General features: G+C 43.0%; 4 protein-coding genes across 7 annotated transcripts; 2 read left to right on the top strand and 2 right to left on the bottom strand.

Moving 5' to 3' along the window:
* Positions 1-479: 479 nt before the first annotated feature.
* On the bottom strand, positions 480-3,598 carry LOC129591923 (protein catecholamines up-like). The gene is made up of 5 exons (XM_055487804.1): positions 2,710-3,598; positions 2,093-2,499; positions 1,662-1,857; positions 1,318-1,603; positions 480-1,047 (listed from the first exon to the last, which is right to left on the bottom strand). Exons 1-5 carry the CDS (start codon positions 3,188-3,190, stop codon positions 720-722), a joined length of 1,698 nt encoding a protein of 565 aa, XP_055343779.1. The 5' UTR covers positions 3,191-3,598; the 3' UTR covers positions 480-719.
* Positions 3,599-3,966: 368 nt separating this feature from the next.
* LOC129591882 (Golgi phosphoprotein 3 homolog sauron-like) lies at positions 3,967-7,590 on the top strand. 2 transcript variants are annotated; one of them, XM_055487734.1, is made up of 4 exons: positions 3,967-4,588; positions 4,694-4,742; positions 5,441-5,999; positions 6,805-7,590. In XM_055487734.1, exons 3-4 carry the CDS (start codon positions 5,442-5,444, stop codon positions 7,285-7,287), a joined length of 1,041 nt encoding a protein of 346 aa, XP_055343709.1. In that variant the 5' UTR covers positions 3,967-4,588; positions 4,694-4,742; position 5,441; the 3' UTR covers positions 7,288-7,590. The 2 variants fall into 2 exon arrangements, with proteins under 2 accessions (XP_055343709.1, XP_055343708.1); XM_055487733.1 differs by lacking the exon at positions 4,694-4,742.
* A 789-nt stretch (positions 7,591-8,379) lies between these two features.
* On the bottom strand, positions 8,380-13,213 carry LOC129592057 (uncharacterized). Of its 2 annotated transcripts, XR_008690923.1 has the most exons (11): positions 12,962-13,213; positions 12,702-12,871; positions 12,575-12,634; positions 12,063-12,287; positions 11,941-11,989; positions 10,976-11,058; positions 10,455-10,631; positions 10,236-10,370; positions 9,751-9,945; positions 9,080-9,280; positions 8,679-8,819 (listed from the first exon to the last, which is right to left on the bottom strand). XR_008690923.1 is itself a non-coding variant. In XM_055488001.1 (10 exons), the coding sequence occupies exons 1-10, from the start codon at positions 13,029-13,031 to the stop codon at positions 8,565-8,567; spliced, it is 1,419 nt and encodes a 472-aa protein (XP_055343976.1). In that variant the 5' UTR covers positions 13,032-13,213; the 3' UTR covers positions 8,380-8,564. The 2 variants fall into 2 exon arrangements, 1 of the variants encoding a protein (XP_055343976.1); XM_055488001.1 differs by lacking the exon at positions 9,080-9,280 and having other exon boundaries at positions 8,380-8,819.
* A 207-nt stretch (positions 13,214-13,420) lies between these two features.
* Positions 13,421-17,303, top strand: LOC129592058 (dihydroorotate dehydrogenase (quinone), mitochondrial-like). Of its 2 annotated transcripts, XM_055488003.1 has the most exons (8): positions 13,422-13,810; positions 13,925-14,097; positions 14,571-14,783; positions 15,614-15,813; positions 16,007-16,259; positions 16,347-16,457; positions 16,602-16,752; positions 16,820-17,303. In XM_055488003.1, the coding sequence occupies exons 2-8, from the start codon at positions 14,086-14,088 to the stop codon at positions 17,098-17,100; spliced, it is 1,221 nt and encodes a 406-aa protein (XP_055343978.1). In that variant the 5' UTR covers positions 13,422-13,810; positions 13,925-14,085; the 3' UTR covers positions 17,101-17,303. The 2 variants fall into 2 exon arrangements, with proteins under 2 accessions (XP_055343979.1, XP_055343978.1); XM_055488004.1 differs by having other exon boundaries at positions 13,421-14,097; positions 14,602-14,783.
* Position 17,304: the final 1 nt, after the last annotated feature.

Here is a 17,304-nt window from a genome sequence, read left to right as displayed (position 1 = left end):
CGGGACCGGGCAACTAGGCCGGTAATTAATTACAGCCACAAGGTACTGGAACCGGCAATTTCGGGAAAAAGCCGGAACCAACATTGCACCGCACGTCACACATCCGATCCACCGATGTTATACCTGCAGGCTGAATGTAACAGTCAACCACCTTCGAAAAATTCGCCTTAGGTTTATGGTAACCTTAGAACGTAGGGAGCTACGATGGCTGCACCGGCGCTAGCATCCTCAGAGCATGAAAAGGTTACTTGTACTACCAAGTAACCTTTTCATGCTCTAGCTAAAGCTGCAGTTAACATGGTTTTTTCCGCTGTTGTCTGCGGCACGGCCGTAGTAATGGTACTCATTGTCAGTCAGCTTTGATATCATTTGACAAGTGCAACCTCTCCAAATTCTTCATTTCCACACGAATTCGCGATCAGTGTGATTCAAAGAGCGTATGCTACTGTGCTGCATGCATTAGTTAATATAGGTTCCGCTTTGAACAGTAACAAGCTCTTTATACGATTCAAACGTTTGAAACTGGGAGTCAAACCTCACGCAATACCCATACAGCGCAGTTTGTAATAGTAAACATCTGCCTGAGAGTGAATAGAGTAATTCAGGCTCAAATATCGCACTGAAAAGAATACTCATAATGTAAAAACAACAAGAAAAAACCACTTTTGCCATAAAGTCTATTTGTTGAAACCATAAATTAGTCAATTTAGCTCCATCTATCAGTGCTGATGCTGACTTTCTTCGATATAAGCAATAACAACCATCATCCCGATGCCAATAAACAGAGCCATCACTTCTTTAAAACTCTGCCACAGCGTGGATTCTTGGAGCAATTCGGGGATGACGCTCACAGTGGCGATGTAGATAAATCCACCAGCGGTAAACGGCAACACCCACGAGATTTTCCCCTCTACGTCGGCCGCGCCAAAGGCCAGGCTGACTAAACAACCAGCGAAAGCTCCCAGCGCCGTTACCAGCTGGAGCGCCATGGCTTTGGGTTTGGAGCAGCCGGACTGGATCAGCAACGCAAAATCACCAATTTCGTGCCTGCAAAACATAACTCACATCAAAACAAAACTTATTAACCATATCTGGATCCGACGATCCCGAAAATTAAATATTAAAAAAGGACTGCATTGCACCGTCGAAACTCCAAAGCTCAAAACCCAAAAACAAAACAATCAAATAAACGGCACATTTTTCGAAATGCTTTTTCTTTCAAAAATGATTTGAATTTTTCTGTTGGTAGAATTAAAATGATGAATCGATCTACACTGAAGAATACAATTCCAAAGAAAGACGGGTAAGAAATCTTACGGGATTTCGTGGAAAAATATCGTTAATGTCGTAACAATCCCAATGCTCTCTCCAGCCATATAAGACGCTCCAATGGCCAATCCATCGGTGAAATTATGTGCGAAATCAGCCGCTAGGTTAAGATATCCACCCACTTTAATATCCGCTGAGACCTCTTCGCTATGAACAGCGGGCGCCACTTCCGGGTTAATCGCTTCTTTCTTCTTCTCAGACGTTTTGATCTCCTTCATGTGCTCAGCTCGTTCCTCCTGCTGCTTCCGCTGACGGAGTTTTTTGCTGACTACTTCTACAAAACACTAATGTTTCTGCAGAGATACACAAAACGAAAAAGCGAAACAACGCACCGAAGTCGGCGTCATCTTCGTTTTTCGAGACAACTTCCGCTTCGTCCGACGAACTTTTTCGCTCCGGAACGGCTTCGGTGTTCGTGGATGTGTCCTTGTGATCGTGCGAGTGATGATGGTCGTCTTTTTTGTGATCATGAGCGTGGCTGTGCCCGTGGTGGTGATGATGGTGGCCGCCTTTCATATGCCGAATAACCTGCAACCAGCAAACAATAATCTGAATATTGTATGATCACAACTATGTTTTGACGTAGATTAAATTCACATCCATATTGAACTTAAAATGGATGGTGTTCATAAATTATAGTACCAGAATTGTCATTGCTTTAATAATTTACGACATAGTAATCTCATCGCGCCTTGCGTACACCTATCGTATTGCCGCTTAATACACACAGTTCCGGTCTTAAATAATTAAGCAAAATAAATACCTTCTCGACAATTAGGAACGTGATAACTCCCGCCAACACCCACATTCCAACAATTGTGTACGTCCAGTGATCATGCCCCTCTTCGTGCTCGTGATCATGGTGATCGTGCGAATGTCCGTGGGAATGTGGTACAGAGTGAGGAATCAAATGCAGGAACGCATCACCCAACAGTCCACCGGACGCAAATGCCAAAAAGACGCGTAAACGCGGCTCATACTGGGGACTGTTGGCATCGATGGGGATAACGAACAAAATTAAGAACGGGGCCAAACTGATGGCCAACGTCGAGCCTAAAGCATACAACCAGATTCCAGAGGTTGTTGTGGATTTGACTGGAGCCTTCGGAGTGGGCTTGGGATGAGTATGATGGTGGTGGGCATGGCCTTGATTATGGGAGCGAGCGTGTCCTATCATCGCAATGGAATTTTTAGTGATCAAATCAATTTCATAATTAATCACAAAATAAATTACCAAATACACGGTAGATCAACAATTCTTACAACTATTAATTTTACAAACCCTGGACACTCACAAAATTTGATAAAGTTTTGAAGTAAAAAGAATTAAGAGTAACCAAACATGATTTTAACGCAAAAAAGTTATTTGTATGTCGTTACCATGACCATGCTGGTGTGCATGTCCGTGCGCGTGTCCGTGATCATGTGAATGCGCATGCCCGTGCTGATGTTGCTGGGCCTTCCCCGTTGGAGGACTGGGCACTTTCGCCTGTGCTTTGGGTGTATTGGCCTGCTTAGAGTACTTGAAAGCGGCAGGTTCCGCGTGGTCGTGATCATGATGGTGGTGATCGTGGCCGTGGTGGTGATGATGATGATGCCCGTGGTGGTCGTGCTCATGCGGGTCGCGAGGCTGAAAATGGATGTTCTTCTCGCCATCATGCAGATGCTGGGGTGCGGGGGGTTCCGGTGGGGCTTTGTAGACATTGTGGTCGTGATTATACTGCGGCGGATGAGCATGATCATGATGATCATGTCCCGCATGGCCGTCTGAGAAACTTCGCAGTAGGAAGAAGAATGTGAAGGAACCGAGGAAGATCCATCGTGGCGATACGTGCAATATCCGACGGAGGGCTGGAATCATGGTTAAACACCGCAAGTGCTGAGATCGTAACAAAAGGATGAGGATTGCATGCAGAGAACGAACGCGCGAAGAAGCGTTTAGTCGAAGAAGGCTATCTCCGCCAATCCGGTGAGATCACGTCAACAGATAACGTAAGATAACGTGGATGAATCAATAAGCGCTGAAATACAAAACAGCCACTGTTTATCGGTCGATCGGCGGTGGGCTACGTTGTCAACCACAGTCTGCGTATATCGAGAAGTAGAGGAACTCTGACGAGGGTGTGAACTGGCCAACGACCAAGAACAAGCCGAAATATGAGATTAATCTTCAAGGGTGACTTTTCACTTTTGCAGACACCAATTTAATAAAAAATCTATGCTCCATTCTGTCACCGGCATTTTGGCAGGAATTTGTATAAATGCATATGATTAAGTACTTACTTATAGAAACGAGAAAAACAATTTAAACATTAAATGACCAATTTTAAGCCGGTTCGGCAACCGCTATTACCAAACGCAAAAGTCAAAACCGGCACGTGTCTGAAACGGTTTACAAAGATTGGAGAAAACAAATCACGGTTTGTCGTCCTCTGGGCTGCCCTGAAAACAGCAAAAAATTTTCTGGATGGAAGAACGAATTTTTACGGAGAATTTTCGAAAAGATAGGATTGATAAGTTGGCAGATTTATTTGGCTTTGTAGTTTGTAGCAAGCAGTATATGCAGCGCCATCTGCTGCCCTTGTGCATCCGTTTTGCTGTTGTAGCACACAACACAGCGCACACGCCACACAGCCGTCAGGCCCCCTTTGGCATTTTCCGGTCAAAATGCAGCGTTTTTTCTCGAGTTGATTAACAATTTTCAGAGGGTCGCAGTGTGTTGTGTATATGTTTGAAGCTGTTGATTATTACTCGCTGACGATGGCTGTGCAGCCAGCCAGCGAGACCCCGATGTAGAGCTTGAAAATAGCTGAACTCTGCAGCATGTTTAAATTTCGTCTTAATGCCCAAGCGACTTGATCGATTTCGTTGAAAGCATCAGCAGCACCGTGTTCTTCACCGTTGCCACAGTATCTACCCGCACAGTCCATTATGCTACCTGGCTGAATGGGTGATTGTGTGTGATGATGTGATCAGTGATTGTGAAATGTGTGGGTACTACACGAATACGTCAAAGACCTCGCCACGTTGAACACTGCCACTATTGGGGCCTTTCATTGGGAAGTTCGCATTGTTGTTGCTGGCTGTCCCTGGTAGTCCTCCTGCCGTACCATGATCTATTAAGGAACATTCCATAAAATCCCTGTATACGGGTTTTATCTGATTCTAGTCATTCTCTGCTGTGCTGATTTGTTGGATTTTTATCATTTTGAAACAGATCTATTTATTGATCCACCTTCCTGAATAATCCGTTTTTTAGGTGGGTAGTGTCTGGCGTCTGATACTATTCAGTAGTGTCGCTTATTATGATTATCGGCTTTATTAGCCTTTATAGAAGACGTAAAAATTTGTGCATGCTTCTTAGGTTATTTGCATGCGAGGACGCTAACCACCGTCCACCGATAATCAATCGGGTAATGAGACTTGATCGCTCTTAATCAGTTATGTCTAAAAAATCTTAAAATGTCTAGTTATGTCTAAAAAATCTAAAATGACGAAGAGGTAAATCATGTTTTTCTGAATTTTTGATCCTTCATGTTTGCTTACTGTTTTGAGTTTACCTATTTACTTTGGTTTGAAGCCAAATCATGTTGGCTAGCCAGTAAGACTGAATGTGTGTTGCGACTGTTATCCGCTAGTTATCGCTTAAAATAATTATTCTTATTATTGTATTGAGTTTCCTGTGACATTATTTCATTGCTTTGGCAGTTTATAACAGCGGGGAGAATAACACTTGAGCTAGAATAAACATTGGTTGATAGTTAGTTAGGTATTTTTAACTTAATTAGACAGTCAGGAAAACGATTTGTGAAACAGTCAATAAAATGATCTGTAAAAATCTTCTCAGATAGCCTACCAGTAAGTTTAATGTATCAGTACTAATTACAGTATTATCTATTTTCTTAACCTGAGTAATGATGATAAACGTTAGCAAGCTGCTCCTATTAATCTGAATCATTCACTTAAAGATTTATTGATTTTAATAGATTTTTAAGGTATTTGAATCAGTCTAGTGGCCTGTCTAAAATTATGCTTTCGACGGGGTGCTTGAGCGAACAACTGAAAGCCGACTTTCCCTCTGTCTTTCTTTTTATGATTTTCTATCTGTCAGAATGTCGGAAACCGGTTTGAAACGACGCGGTAACGCCAGTGCTGCCCGCAGCCAGTTAGACGGATGGGACTCGGACCCCACCGACAGTGACCGCGAGATCGGCAGCCGTCGCCTGCAGAAGGATTCATCCCGTGGGCGTGATCTGGACAGCGCCATCCGCGACGATGACCAGCTAGACGACGACATGGAGGACGCCGACTCTAAGGAGCAGCGCCTGACGCTCATGGAAGAAGTACTGTTGTTGGGATTGAAGGACAAGGAGGGGTACACCTCCTTCTGGAATGATTGTATATCCTCGGGATTGCGGGGATGTATTCTGATCGAACTGGGATTCCGAGGGAAGATTGAGCTGGAGAAATCGGGCATGCTAACCCGGCGGAAAGGCCTGTTGAGTCGGAAAGTGATGTTGAAGGACGAGGGAATGACGGGTGATGTCATACTGGACGAGGCGCTGCGGCATATCAAGGATACGAAACCGGAAGAGACGGTGGCCACCTGGATTGAATACCTCTCGGGGGAAACATGGAATCCTTTGAAATTACATTATCAGATAAGACAGGTAATGGCATATGACTGCACGAATTTGTTAACTGAATCTTTTTGGAAGGAATCCTTGTTTGTTACATATCGAGTATTTTGCTAAATTTAGCAACTATAAAGGTTTTCGATGGTGTTTCATCTGATTAATCCGAGTTTCGAGGCAGTTCAACGGAACTGACATCCATTACCTTCGGTTTACCGTTGTTACGTGGTTTCATATTGCTGAGTTTTCTGACTTTCTTGAATCTACTGTAATAGTGCTTTTTGATATGTAATATTCGTTTTTGCCGAAGTCATTTTAGCTTGCAGGCATGTTGTAGTTCCTCTTGTCTATTACACGTGCGTCAGTGGGTTTTAAAATTTTTTTACGTGGATGTCTTCGGGTGGTTTTGTGAAGGCGCAGTTACCACATCGGGTTGTATGGTGTAATCGCTTAGAATGTGCCAAAATTTGCGGAATTTTTAGTAATTTTTCTGTTTATTCTTGGTTAAATATAGAGTAGCTTAATCAGTTTCACATGATTGAGATCTACTGTTTTTTGTTTGCTTACAGCTAACGTAGTGCCGAAATTTGCATTCTAGGTTTGCGAGCCTCGTTTTGTTTAAAAAAGGTTAAACCTATTACGTATCTGTTTTCAAGTAAAATCATCATTTGCATTCAGATTAAATCACCACCATGGAAAATCTCGCATGGGTTTCGTCGTTTCTCTTCGTGAATCGTGATTGTAGGCTAAATCAACCGATGTGTACAATAGTACACTGGCCCTTCCTCTGTCTAAATTGCGTCTTTGTCGCAGAAATCAGGATGAGATTTATTTTTATTAGGTTCGTGAGCGACTCGCAAAAAATCTTGTGGAAAAAGGCGTTCTAACCACAGAGAAGCAGAATTTCGTGGTATTCGACATGACCACCCATCCCGTTGTGGATTCCGGTTCCAAGCAGAAGCTTATCAAGAAAGCCCAAGATGCTCTGCTAACCAAGTGGACCAACAATGTTCAGAAGATGAACCGGCGTGTCTTGTCGCTCCTGATGCTGTCCAATGCGGCCGATGTGCTGGAAAACGCCCTCGCCCCCCTCGGAGACGACGACTATGATCTTGCGATGCGCCGGTTGCGGGAACTGCTGGATCTGGACTGCGAACAGCAGGCCCAGAAGCTCATCCAGATGAACATGAGTAATGGGGGCGCCGGTGGGACGACCGACGAGCAGCAGGGCACTGAAGGACGGGGTACGGCCAGTTCGCGGGTGGCGGCCATGGTGGCTGGCGGGGAAGTGATGTGGGCTGTTATTGCTGCCTTTATTAAATAATAATTCCCGGGTTGATGTTGATGAGTTCTAGATGTTATGTTATGTTCATTTGGTTGCTTCAGATTGGTTTTATCTTGGTGGTCTTGTGCTTTTTGGCGGACATCATTTCTTGGCTTTTTTGTATAGCCTGTAATACTGGTGGTTTAGTTGATTTCTTTGTCGTCTGCTCATGATTTCTTGCAGCGTTTCGGATATAACGAACGCAATTTCTCTCCATCTGTTTTACAAAAATGCCAGTTCCACATAATTATCGATTTGGATTCAAGAAACAAAAAATTTAATTGGTTGATAATTAATCGTTGATTTGTTTTTCTGAGCGTTTGTATTGGCACTATTGGATAATCGGGAGCGAACTATTTATGAGTCTTATTGCTAGCTGAAAGTACAGTATTGGTTTAAAAAAGAGCACAGCAGATTCAACATAAGACTTTCGGAACAACGTCGACACAATACAAAAAGCGAATAAGTACAGCAATCTGATCAATGTTAAGTTAAAATGTCAACCGATGTTTGAAAACAGAAGTAGCCCGAAGTTACCAAGGTGGATATACCTCAGTGTTGTCCCTCCTGGGTAATGGGCCCGTCCCGTACAGTCCCGAACGACACCCGCTTGACCCGACCCGTCCCCGATACTCAGAAAAACTTTCGACCCCGTCCCGACAACTTTGAAAAAAAATTTCTAATTTTTTATGAGCAGTTTTTTGCACCAAAAAATTATAAACTTTTTACTGCCCGTTAGTAGTAGTACACTTCTTCTAATCAAGAAACAAATTTAACTTTACGCTCCGCGCGAAAATTACATCGAATTTTTTTAAACTTTAAAGTTTTTTTTGGGTTTTAAGCTGTTTTCTATTGAAATTCGGTGTCATCTCGCCCAAAGACGAGAACGGGAATCGGGATTTTCTCGACACCCGCAAAGGTCCCGTTCCCGACATTTCCCGCCCGACGGCGAGCTTTCCCGACCCGTTCACGACGACTTGGCGTGATCGGGATTTTGTCGGAACCTGTTCCGCCCGTCACTTCGTCGGGACAACACTGGTATACATACCCACCACTGAAGAGCTACAGCCGGTCTGTTCGTATAACATTCGTACGCTTCAAAATGAGGGGATTGCCAAACTCTTTTTCAAGTGAACTCTCGCTCGAACGACACATGCTCAGATTTCGCTTTTCATTTAATTCTATACGGTATACGAATACTGCAAATCGGTTTCTAAATACATACAACAAGTGCTTAGTCATACCAAGTGGCAAATGCTGCTGATCGACATGATAAATTAATATTTCACATTTAACAGAAACAAAAAAGCGAAACTGATGGCAGAGTCGCAGATAAACAGATGCGCGCCACTCAGGCCCATATCGTACGTTCCTTTTAAAAACTCCGCCCATCCTCCGCGAGTGAAACAAAACAATGATGAATGTTTCCTCAGTAACGCCGATGAGATATTCACATGAAATGAAGCAGGGACAACGCGACTAGCGTCTGTATGGGTGGTACTGCGCGGCGCCTCCTCGTCCACGCGTTGCTCCTATAAACACAAAATTTGTAAACTGGTTTCAGGTCTCACAACCCATAAAACCCTAATAATTTCAGGATTGCTTAAGATTTTCTAACGCATTGGCTCATTAAAGCAAAACAACAGAAAAAGGTATGCATTATTGTTGCAAAACATAAAAGTTAGCTGCCGTGTGCATCTACTCGGACGGGACAACAACGCATGCTTACTGTCGTAACCACCAGCGGCAGCGTTCTGTCCGTCCGATGACAGCGATGTTTTTCCGTACCCACCGGCCCCTGCTGCTGAGGATGGCGCGCCATAGGGTGATTGGGAATTCTGTGCGGGCATTCCGTAGGGCGGAGCCGCTGCGCCTTGCGCCCCGGGATTCGCAGCGGGAGCAGGTGCAGATGGATAACCAGAAACACTGCTGGCACCAGGACGGCCATTCGCTGTGGCGGTCATTTGTCCCGCCGCGGCGGTCCCGTACGGGCCTAGAACGGACAACACTACTGCACGCAAGCAGCGCAAACGCTACTAAAGCTCACAACATGCAGCTTCCAGGAAAAATTGAAGTTTTGCTAATTACTATTACAACGCCTGGCCATTTCTTGAATTGGCATTAAATACATGGAATGTTTTATCTATGGGGATCCTGTTAAATTACCACCTTAAACTCATTATGTCTGTTTCCGTAAACTTTACGCCGTTTACGGTATTGAGTAAAAAAGGGATAAGTCACTACAGCGCGTCATTTACCGCAGATGAAGTGTAAGAAAGAAGTGCAGTCAATCTTGCACAGTTAAAGTGTAACGGGTAGAAATACGAACCACTGCGCACGAGATTATTTGGTGATACAAGGTTCCATGTTCAAAAGGTACGAATTTTGAGATTGTTGTAATACTAAGCGCAAGTCCAAACATGCTTCCTTAATTTATTACGGTAAAAGTCTGTCCAATCGTACCTGTTGCTGCCGGAGCCGCTGCTGCGGCCGGATATCCCGACGTTGCATAGGCTTGCGCCGCTTGTGCGCCAGCAGCCGCGCCGGCCGCCGCGGGATCGCCGTATCCAGCTGTCTGTGCGTAGCCGCTAGTTTGTCCAGGCTGCGGATATCCAGGATAGCTGTACTGCTGAGCGGCAGCTTCGTAGCTTCCATATCCTAAATAATGCAACCCAAAACTGTAGGGAATTTGATAACAAACACTAACAGGGTATACGTTAATGTTCAACGCCAAAAATCCATATTTTGTACGCCCAGTCTGACGCTCATGTCGCTACTGTTGAACGGCACAAGTAACACATAGGCGGAAATTTCTCCAACAACTACTCTCCTTATTAATGTATAATTTGATTTCTAAAAAAGTTTAATTACCGAGTGAACTTTTCGAAACTGCCCAGAACATGGCCTTAGTGGCACGTAAAGCACAAGTCAGAGAAAATACTGCATACCGGTTCCCGCGGTTGCTGCAGGATTATATCCAGGGTAGCTGGGATATCCAGGATAACTAGTTTGCGGCTGGGCCTGCCCATATCCTGGCCACTGTTGCTGTCCCCATTGGTTCTGTGGCTGCTGGTACTGTGGAGCTGCAACGGAAAAACGTCAGACTAACCACACAAAATACACGAAGTATATTCGTAAACTATCCGCTCTAAGCTGAACACACTTACGCTGACTATACGCCTGCTGGCCCCATTGTTGTTGCTGGTCATAACCAGGCTGCCCGCCGTATCCGTTCGTGTATCCTCCTCTGGCCCCGCCACGTCCGCCACCACGGCCCCTCGAAAACCACCACGTGGACTCGCGTCACCAGCTCCTCCACCAGCTGTGGCTCGCTTACATTCAACCTACATTCAGTAATTCGTTAATAACAGTCAAATATGACAGCCCAAGTGAAAGATGCACTAATTACAGGAGAAAAACTGATCCTGCCACACAGCAGTGCATGCAAATGACCTAAATACCTGTCTTACGAATTTATGTTTACAACCATACTGGACCACAGAATTTAAATACCACTGCAAACAAAGCTAGCAAGATACGAAAAACCGACTAACAGTCTTACGCTACAATACATTACGAGTTATAATATTTTTTAAAAAAATAATACAGCCAAAATTGTAAGTCTTACATGCAGCTGCAAATAGTTCTATAACTGCAAATCAGCAACATAAGAAACAAACTTACAAACCTTCTTATTTAAGATGGTAACATAATGTTCTCGACAGGAGCGTTCAACGCCATCATCAGAATCAAATGTTACAAATCCAAATCCTATCCCAAATACCAATACACATGGACATTGAAGCTATGATGCACTGCATACACTTGCGCTTGGCGGATGCCGCAGAACTTCGTACTGGATCGTTGAGAAATCATACATCATACTGCTCATTACGCTTTGTATTGAGCGGGTAACGGACAAATATAAATACAAGTGTGACAATCAAAAAAACAACAACTATCGCTGCGGGAAAAATTGAACTTCACGAAATCGAATATAGGTGAAAATGTACAGCAAAGGCGAAATGGCACCAACACGAAGTAAAATAAGTAACTGGCAAGATGATCAAGTACAACCTAGCATACGCGCACGTGTCCGTACCCGCTCAACGATTATACTTCCTGAGCAGAGCAATTACGATGTGTCTTAAGTTACAGGCTGGTAACTTAATCGTACTACTGTAAACCATACCTAGAAAATGGTAATAACATACACTGATTACTCGTAAATAATTATCATTGGGAGACAACCCGGTCGATGGGATGGATCCTGTACAAATGCGCCGTTTAATACGGTGCTCTAATTTACGGAAACTCATGAATTTTAAATAAACACTACTTGGGATATAACGGTGAGTTTTACGTTTGTTTGAAAATTAAATGTATCGAATATTTCATTATTATCCCATCGGACAATCACCACTTTTAGCGCAACTTGCTTCTTTGTGATAAAAATAAAGTACGATTCTGAAATAAACTACTAATTACGTAACTACGATTCAAGTTTGAACTATGATTAGATTTCACCAAAACGACCAAATCTGGATAGTCACTGTAGAAACTGTTTAATTAGCAAGTCCACCCATCGACCAGTGCTGTCTATATCATATCTGACTTTTCTGAACTGCTCGGTTATAATAAATTCGTTTTTACCTTTTGATCGTCCGGTGCTCTGATCCATCATGACAATCGTATCCTTTACCTATTCACCGAAAAGCAACCGTATTCGGTATTATCCACCATTTAATGTTTGAAGAAGCGCGCAATATACATACATTGCCATACATCTGGAAGGCAGCAGCGAGATCCGCTTCGGTGCATTCAGCCGGCAGACCGCCAACGAAGATCTTGTTCAGTGTGCTCTTATCGCGGCCGCCACCAGCGCCGTTTGTGGCTCCAACGAACCCTCCTCGCATCGCACCACGACCGCCACGGTCCGCTCCAAAGCCACCGCGACCGCCACGGCCTCCGCGACCCCCGAATCCATCACCGAACCCTTGCTGCAAATGAAGATACCATTACAGCACTACTAGGCATGGAGTAAAAAATGAAAACAGGCATGGAGTATGCTAATCCTATCAATAATCATACTGCACAAAATTTACGGCAGTACATGAAAACCGAACGGTACGTATGAAATATTCGATTCAACATATAAATTATATAAAAACTCATTCGAGTTCGACTATATCCCGAAAGTAGGGCAATAACACTGCGTATCGAAATGACTCGGTATACGATGTAACCACAGCAGATATGGCTTCCTACAGAGATATCGGTCACTTACGCTGTATTTTCCCGATGGCGGAGGAGCTTCTTCGCGACTCACGCAGCGCTTTACGTCAACCTATACCAAAATCGAATTCACTATAAGTCTAACTATCACACTGAATAAAAAAGCATTTATGACGCACCGCTTTGCCGTCTATGACATGGGATCCCGTGGGTGAGGAGAGAACAACTTCGGCGGAATTCGGATCGGCGTAAGTAATAAATCCGAATCCACGGGGCTTGCCGTCTCTTTCTTTCATCACCACACTGTCCTTGATTTCACCAAATCGAATGAAATAGTTCGTGAGGGATTCTGCAGTGAACACCACAAAAAATATTAACAATATTCAACAGGAAAAAAAAATTGTGGTCCACAGTTCCAAGAGCTTCAACGGGATCATACCGTCTGTGGTGTTGTACGACAGACCGCCGATGAAAATCTTTCCAGCTTCTGAGTCTCGCACGGCGGCCATGATTGTGAACTCCTCAAAACGTCAAAACTATAACTTTTTCTGAAAAAAATCACAGCAGAACGTTTATGTAATTTAATATATATCTTCCGAAACGACGGAAACGTCGACTAAAACATAACTGGCGGATAATTTTTAAAAAATTATCAAAAAGCGAAACTGCGAATGCACAAAATGGCGATGACTCGTTGCTGAATGCTGTCAAGTGTCAAGACGCCGCTCGGCACCGGATGCGATCGCACAGCGCCATCTATATAATAATAACTGCCGCTCTGATGGCGGTTGTTATTGGCGAATTACTGGCAATAAAACCAACCTTTTAACGGGTGGTTGGCAAACAAATAATTAATAAACGATCACTTTAAAATCAAAAGTACGGTATTTATTTTGTGTTTTTGTTAAACAATCAAAAATTGGAAAATACCGGTTACCGGTAACTCAGTGATTTTGAAAAGCAGTTGCGAGTGTCATTTTCCAGACTCTACAGACTGTCAGTTGTAAAACGCTAGAGCACTGAAGAAAGTAGAAAAAGAAACTGTTGAAATTCGAAACTTGATAACTGTTCCTTGTTTAACTTTAACTTGTTCGTGTCACATCATACAGGCGCACTGTCTGCACTCTGCAGTGTTACTGCTGTTTCTACATATGTACTTCCTGATTAATATCTGATAGTTTGAATTTAAGAATTTTCAGCTGTTTCGTGGCTTCAGCTGCTTTGTCAATTGTCATCATGGGTCCGTGACCACTCGCCCGCACTCCACTGGATGGATTAACGCTTGATTGTAATTTGCGATTATTAATACATCGTTCTGTACGGCACCACTTTGCGCCCAGGCACGTTGTTTATTTCGTTGTGCGATTTTGATTTATCTTGTCACTTTGACTTGTGTTTACAGAATTCGTGTCTTGGCCTTCGAGCGATGGCTGCCAACGAGTAACGGATTCTTATTATACAAATCTGTCAGCTGTGGATTGTGACTTCTACTTTGACTGTTGCAAGCTGCAAGCCTAAAAACTTGGTGCATTCTTTGGCAGATTTTTGTGGAAACAGTCAACTATGCCCTTTTCGGTGAGTTATTCCATAATTTCGCTACTTTGTATGATGAATATTAGAATATATAATTAATTACAGTAATTTATTGGTCACTTACGAGATCACGCTGGCCGGATGTGCGGTGAATGAGAATTTAGTCTGTAATTCAGAAATAGCTGGTGTTAATAAAATTACCATTTTAATGCGGATCTGAAATGTAAGAAAATCCTTACTAAAATGTAAGAAATCAATTATATGTATTACTGATTCGTAAATTCGTGTTACCGGTTTGAAAGAAATGAACTTTGTTGCTGCTGCATATAACATGTGCTTTTCAACTTCAATTCAATCTGTCTTAGCGTAATAAATTGCGGAAGTTAATTACACTGATAAGTAACATAGTTATTAACATAGTTATTATAGTTATTAACATCTCATTCGCTCATCTTATTATAGTTATTAACATCTCATTCGCTGCTTATAGTTCTTATTGTTAATCCTACACGTAGAAAAAGGCACGTTCCTTATTGATCGCCGTAGCTGGCGGACACGGTGCGCTGTTCGGATATCTGCTCTGCACCGGAAACGACAAGTTCTATCAGGATGTGGTCATGCCTGTTGCGCGATTGGCGATTTCCGATGGCGAAAAAGCCCACAGTGCCATGATCACGTTGTGCAAATGGGGATTGGTGCCGAAATATCAGTGCGCAAACGATCGCTTGGTAAGAACACGAAACGATATTCTAGAGGACCGCATTCGAAAAATTTATTGTTTATCTATGTAGAGTTGTTTCTCTCAAATTTCCGTACTTTACGAAATTGTGATTTAAATTTTGTTTTTAATTGCGGGAATAAAATTAAGGGAGTTACTGATTGTTTAAACCAATATTGTTGCCGGTTACGTAAGTAATATACGAGTACTAAATTTAACTTTAAAAAAATAATGCTAAAATTGCATAAATATTGTAAGTAATATCATCAGTGTCATGTGTTACTTTATAAAAGTTTACGCAGCAGTTAGTTGGAGGTTAATGGGAGCTTTCAAATTTACGTGACTGTACCCGGACTTCCAGGTGTGTTTTGAAACGATATTATATAAAACGCGGTTCAGGAAAAATTGGTTCGCCTCGATGTTTATCAGAAAAGTCGGGCAGCTAACCGAAAAACTTCCGGACTTGCTATAATCGTTCCAGAAAATGTAGTGTTTGTTTGCTGGCGCCGCCGACTGCTCGTAATCTTGATGACAATCTTTTGACAAGCTGCTTTATATTTTTGAGACGACAAGAATTAAGTTAATTAAATGTGCGCATTGTTATCCTGGTTTCTTTGTTGTTTGAGTTGTTAAAAGCGGTATTTCTTAGCGTAAGTCACCATAAGGCTGCCATTCTCTTTTTTCGACGATAAATTTCAGCGGAAACGTTGATAAACGTTGTCAGATGAAAGTGGACTTGGTCTTGTTAGAAAGTTGCAAGTACTGTAATTATAAGGTATAGGTGTTAACGCAATGGTTCATTATGCCGTTTTAGATTTATTCAGATTTTTGTTTTTATAGCAAACACGTGTCTTTGGACTCGATTTTTGCTCTCCCCTTGGATTGGCTGCGGGATTTGATAAACATGGAGATGCTATCAAGGGAGTGTATCGGATGGGATTTAGTCACAGCGAAATCGGCTCGGTGACGCCCCAACCGCAGCCCGGAAATCCCAAACCTCGAGTATTTCGCCTTGTTGAAGATCAGGCTATAATTAACCGGTAAATTCTCACGCAGATCAGTTACTTGTTGAGTTAAGAGTTTCTGTCTTTCGGATTTCGTCGATGGTTGAGATTTGTGCTGTTTGAAACCGTGGTGATGGACTTCTGTGGTAATAACTGACTTATTGAAGATATTCATTTTGTCTTTGGGTTTGTTTAGTAAAAAATACTTAGCAGATTTTATTTTGAGTAGGTATGGATTCCCAAGCGTTGGGCATGCACGAGCCCATGAGAACATTCAGAAAGGCATCAGATATAAAACCGGTCCATTAGGAATTAATTTGGGTGCCAATAAGACCAGCGCGAACGTTGTGCAGGATTTTGTGGATGGTGTGAATGCATTTGCTGATTTGGCGGACTACTTCGTTGTTAATGTCAGTAGTCCCAATACGCCAGGGCTTCGAGTGCACCAGAAGCGGGAGAAACTACTGGAACTCTTGACTGCGGTATGCAGCAGTATCGGCAACGAGTGGCGTTGATTAGGGATAATTTATGACTTTATATGTTAGACGTTTGTGTTGCTGTTTAGACAGGTTTTAAAGGCTAGAGACGCTCTACAACGAAAAATACCTCTGTTGCTCAAAATTGCTCCTGATTTGACCAAAGAGGATAAGGAGAGCATCGCGCAAACGGCTCTTGAACTCGTAAGAAATTTGTAGTATGCATACAGTATGCAAGAAAACTTAATACAAGACATCTTAATAAGTTCTGTTCTTGAAAAACGATTTCCGCTGCGTCGTTTTTCCTTGCGTTGTTATTGCAGGTTGTTAATTATCTCGCACTTGCAGAACGTCGACGGCTTGATTGTGTGTAATACCACCATTTCCCGACCGGAAACGCTGAAAAGCATTCACAAAAACGAAGCCGGCGGGTTGAGCGGCGACCCGGAAAAGGACGTTGCAATGGAAACACTGCGGGACATGTTCGAATTAACCAAAGGTGAACACGTTATTGCGACGAGTTTTATAGTTAATAACTTAATACCACTGACGCTTTTGAGTTGCAGGACGCATTCCTATAATTGCGCTGGGCGGCATCAGCTCCGGCGAAGAGGCCTACCGCCGTATCCGAGCCGGCGCCAGTCTTATTCAAGTGTACACGGCTTTCACCTACCAGGGTCCTCCGCTGGTCAAGAGAATAAATGACGAACTGGAGGCGTTTCTGAAACGGGATGGCTTGCGAAACATAGCGGATGCCGTCGGTATTGACCGTTTGGGACCGTCGCCCAGCGGGTACGGGGATCGTTTGATCACCTTGGAGGAACAGATTGCCGCTTCGAATGTGTGACCAGCTTGCAGACAAAGTTCGGTGATGCTTTTTTTACTGTCTTTTTTGCTTTCGCATTTAGTGCTTCGCTTTGTGCCTTAAAACGCTTCTGTTTGCAGTAACTGTTTTAAAATCTTTGTTACGTCAGTTATACGGGCATTTTCATTGTTTCTGCTCTGACTTTTAAACCAGAAGTGAAAAATTTATAAAGAAACTTTATGTGGG

Source organism: Paramacrobiotus metropolitanus, unplaced genomic scaffold (assembly GCF_019649055.1).
Source record: "Paramacrobiotus metropolitanus isolate TYO unplaced genomic scaffold, Prichtersi_v1.0 Parri_scaffold0000049, whole genome shotgun sequence".
NCBI lineage: Eukaryota > Metazoa > Tardigrada > Eutardigrada > Parachela > Macrobiotidae > Paramacrobiotus > Paramacrobiotus metropolitanus.
This window is presented reverse-complemented; position numbering and strand designations above follow the sequence as displayed.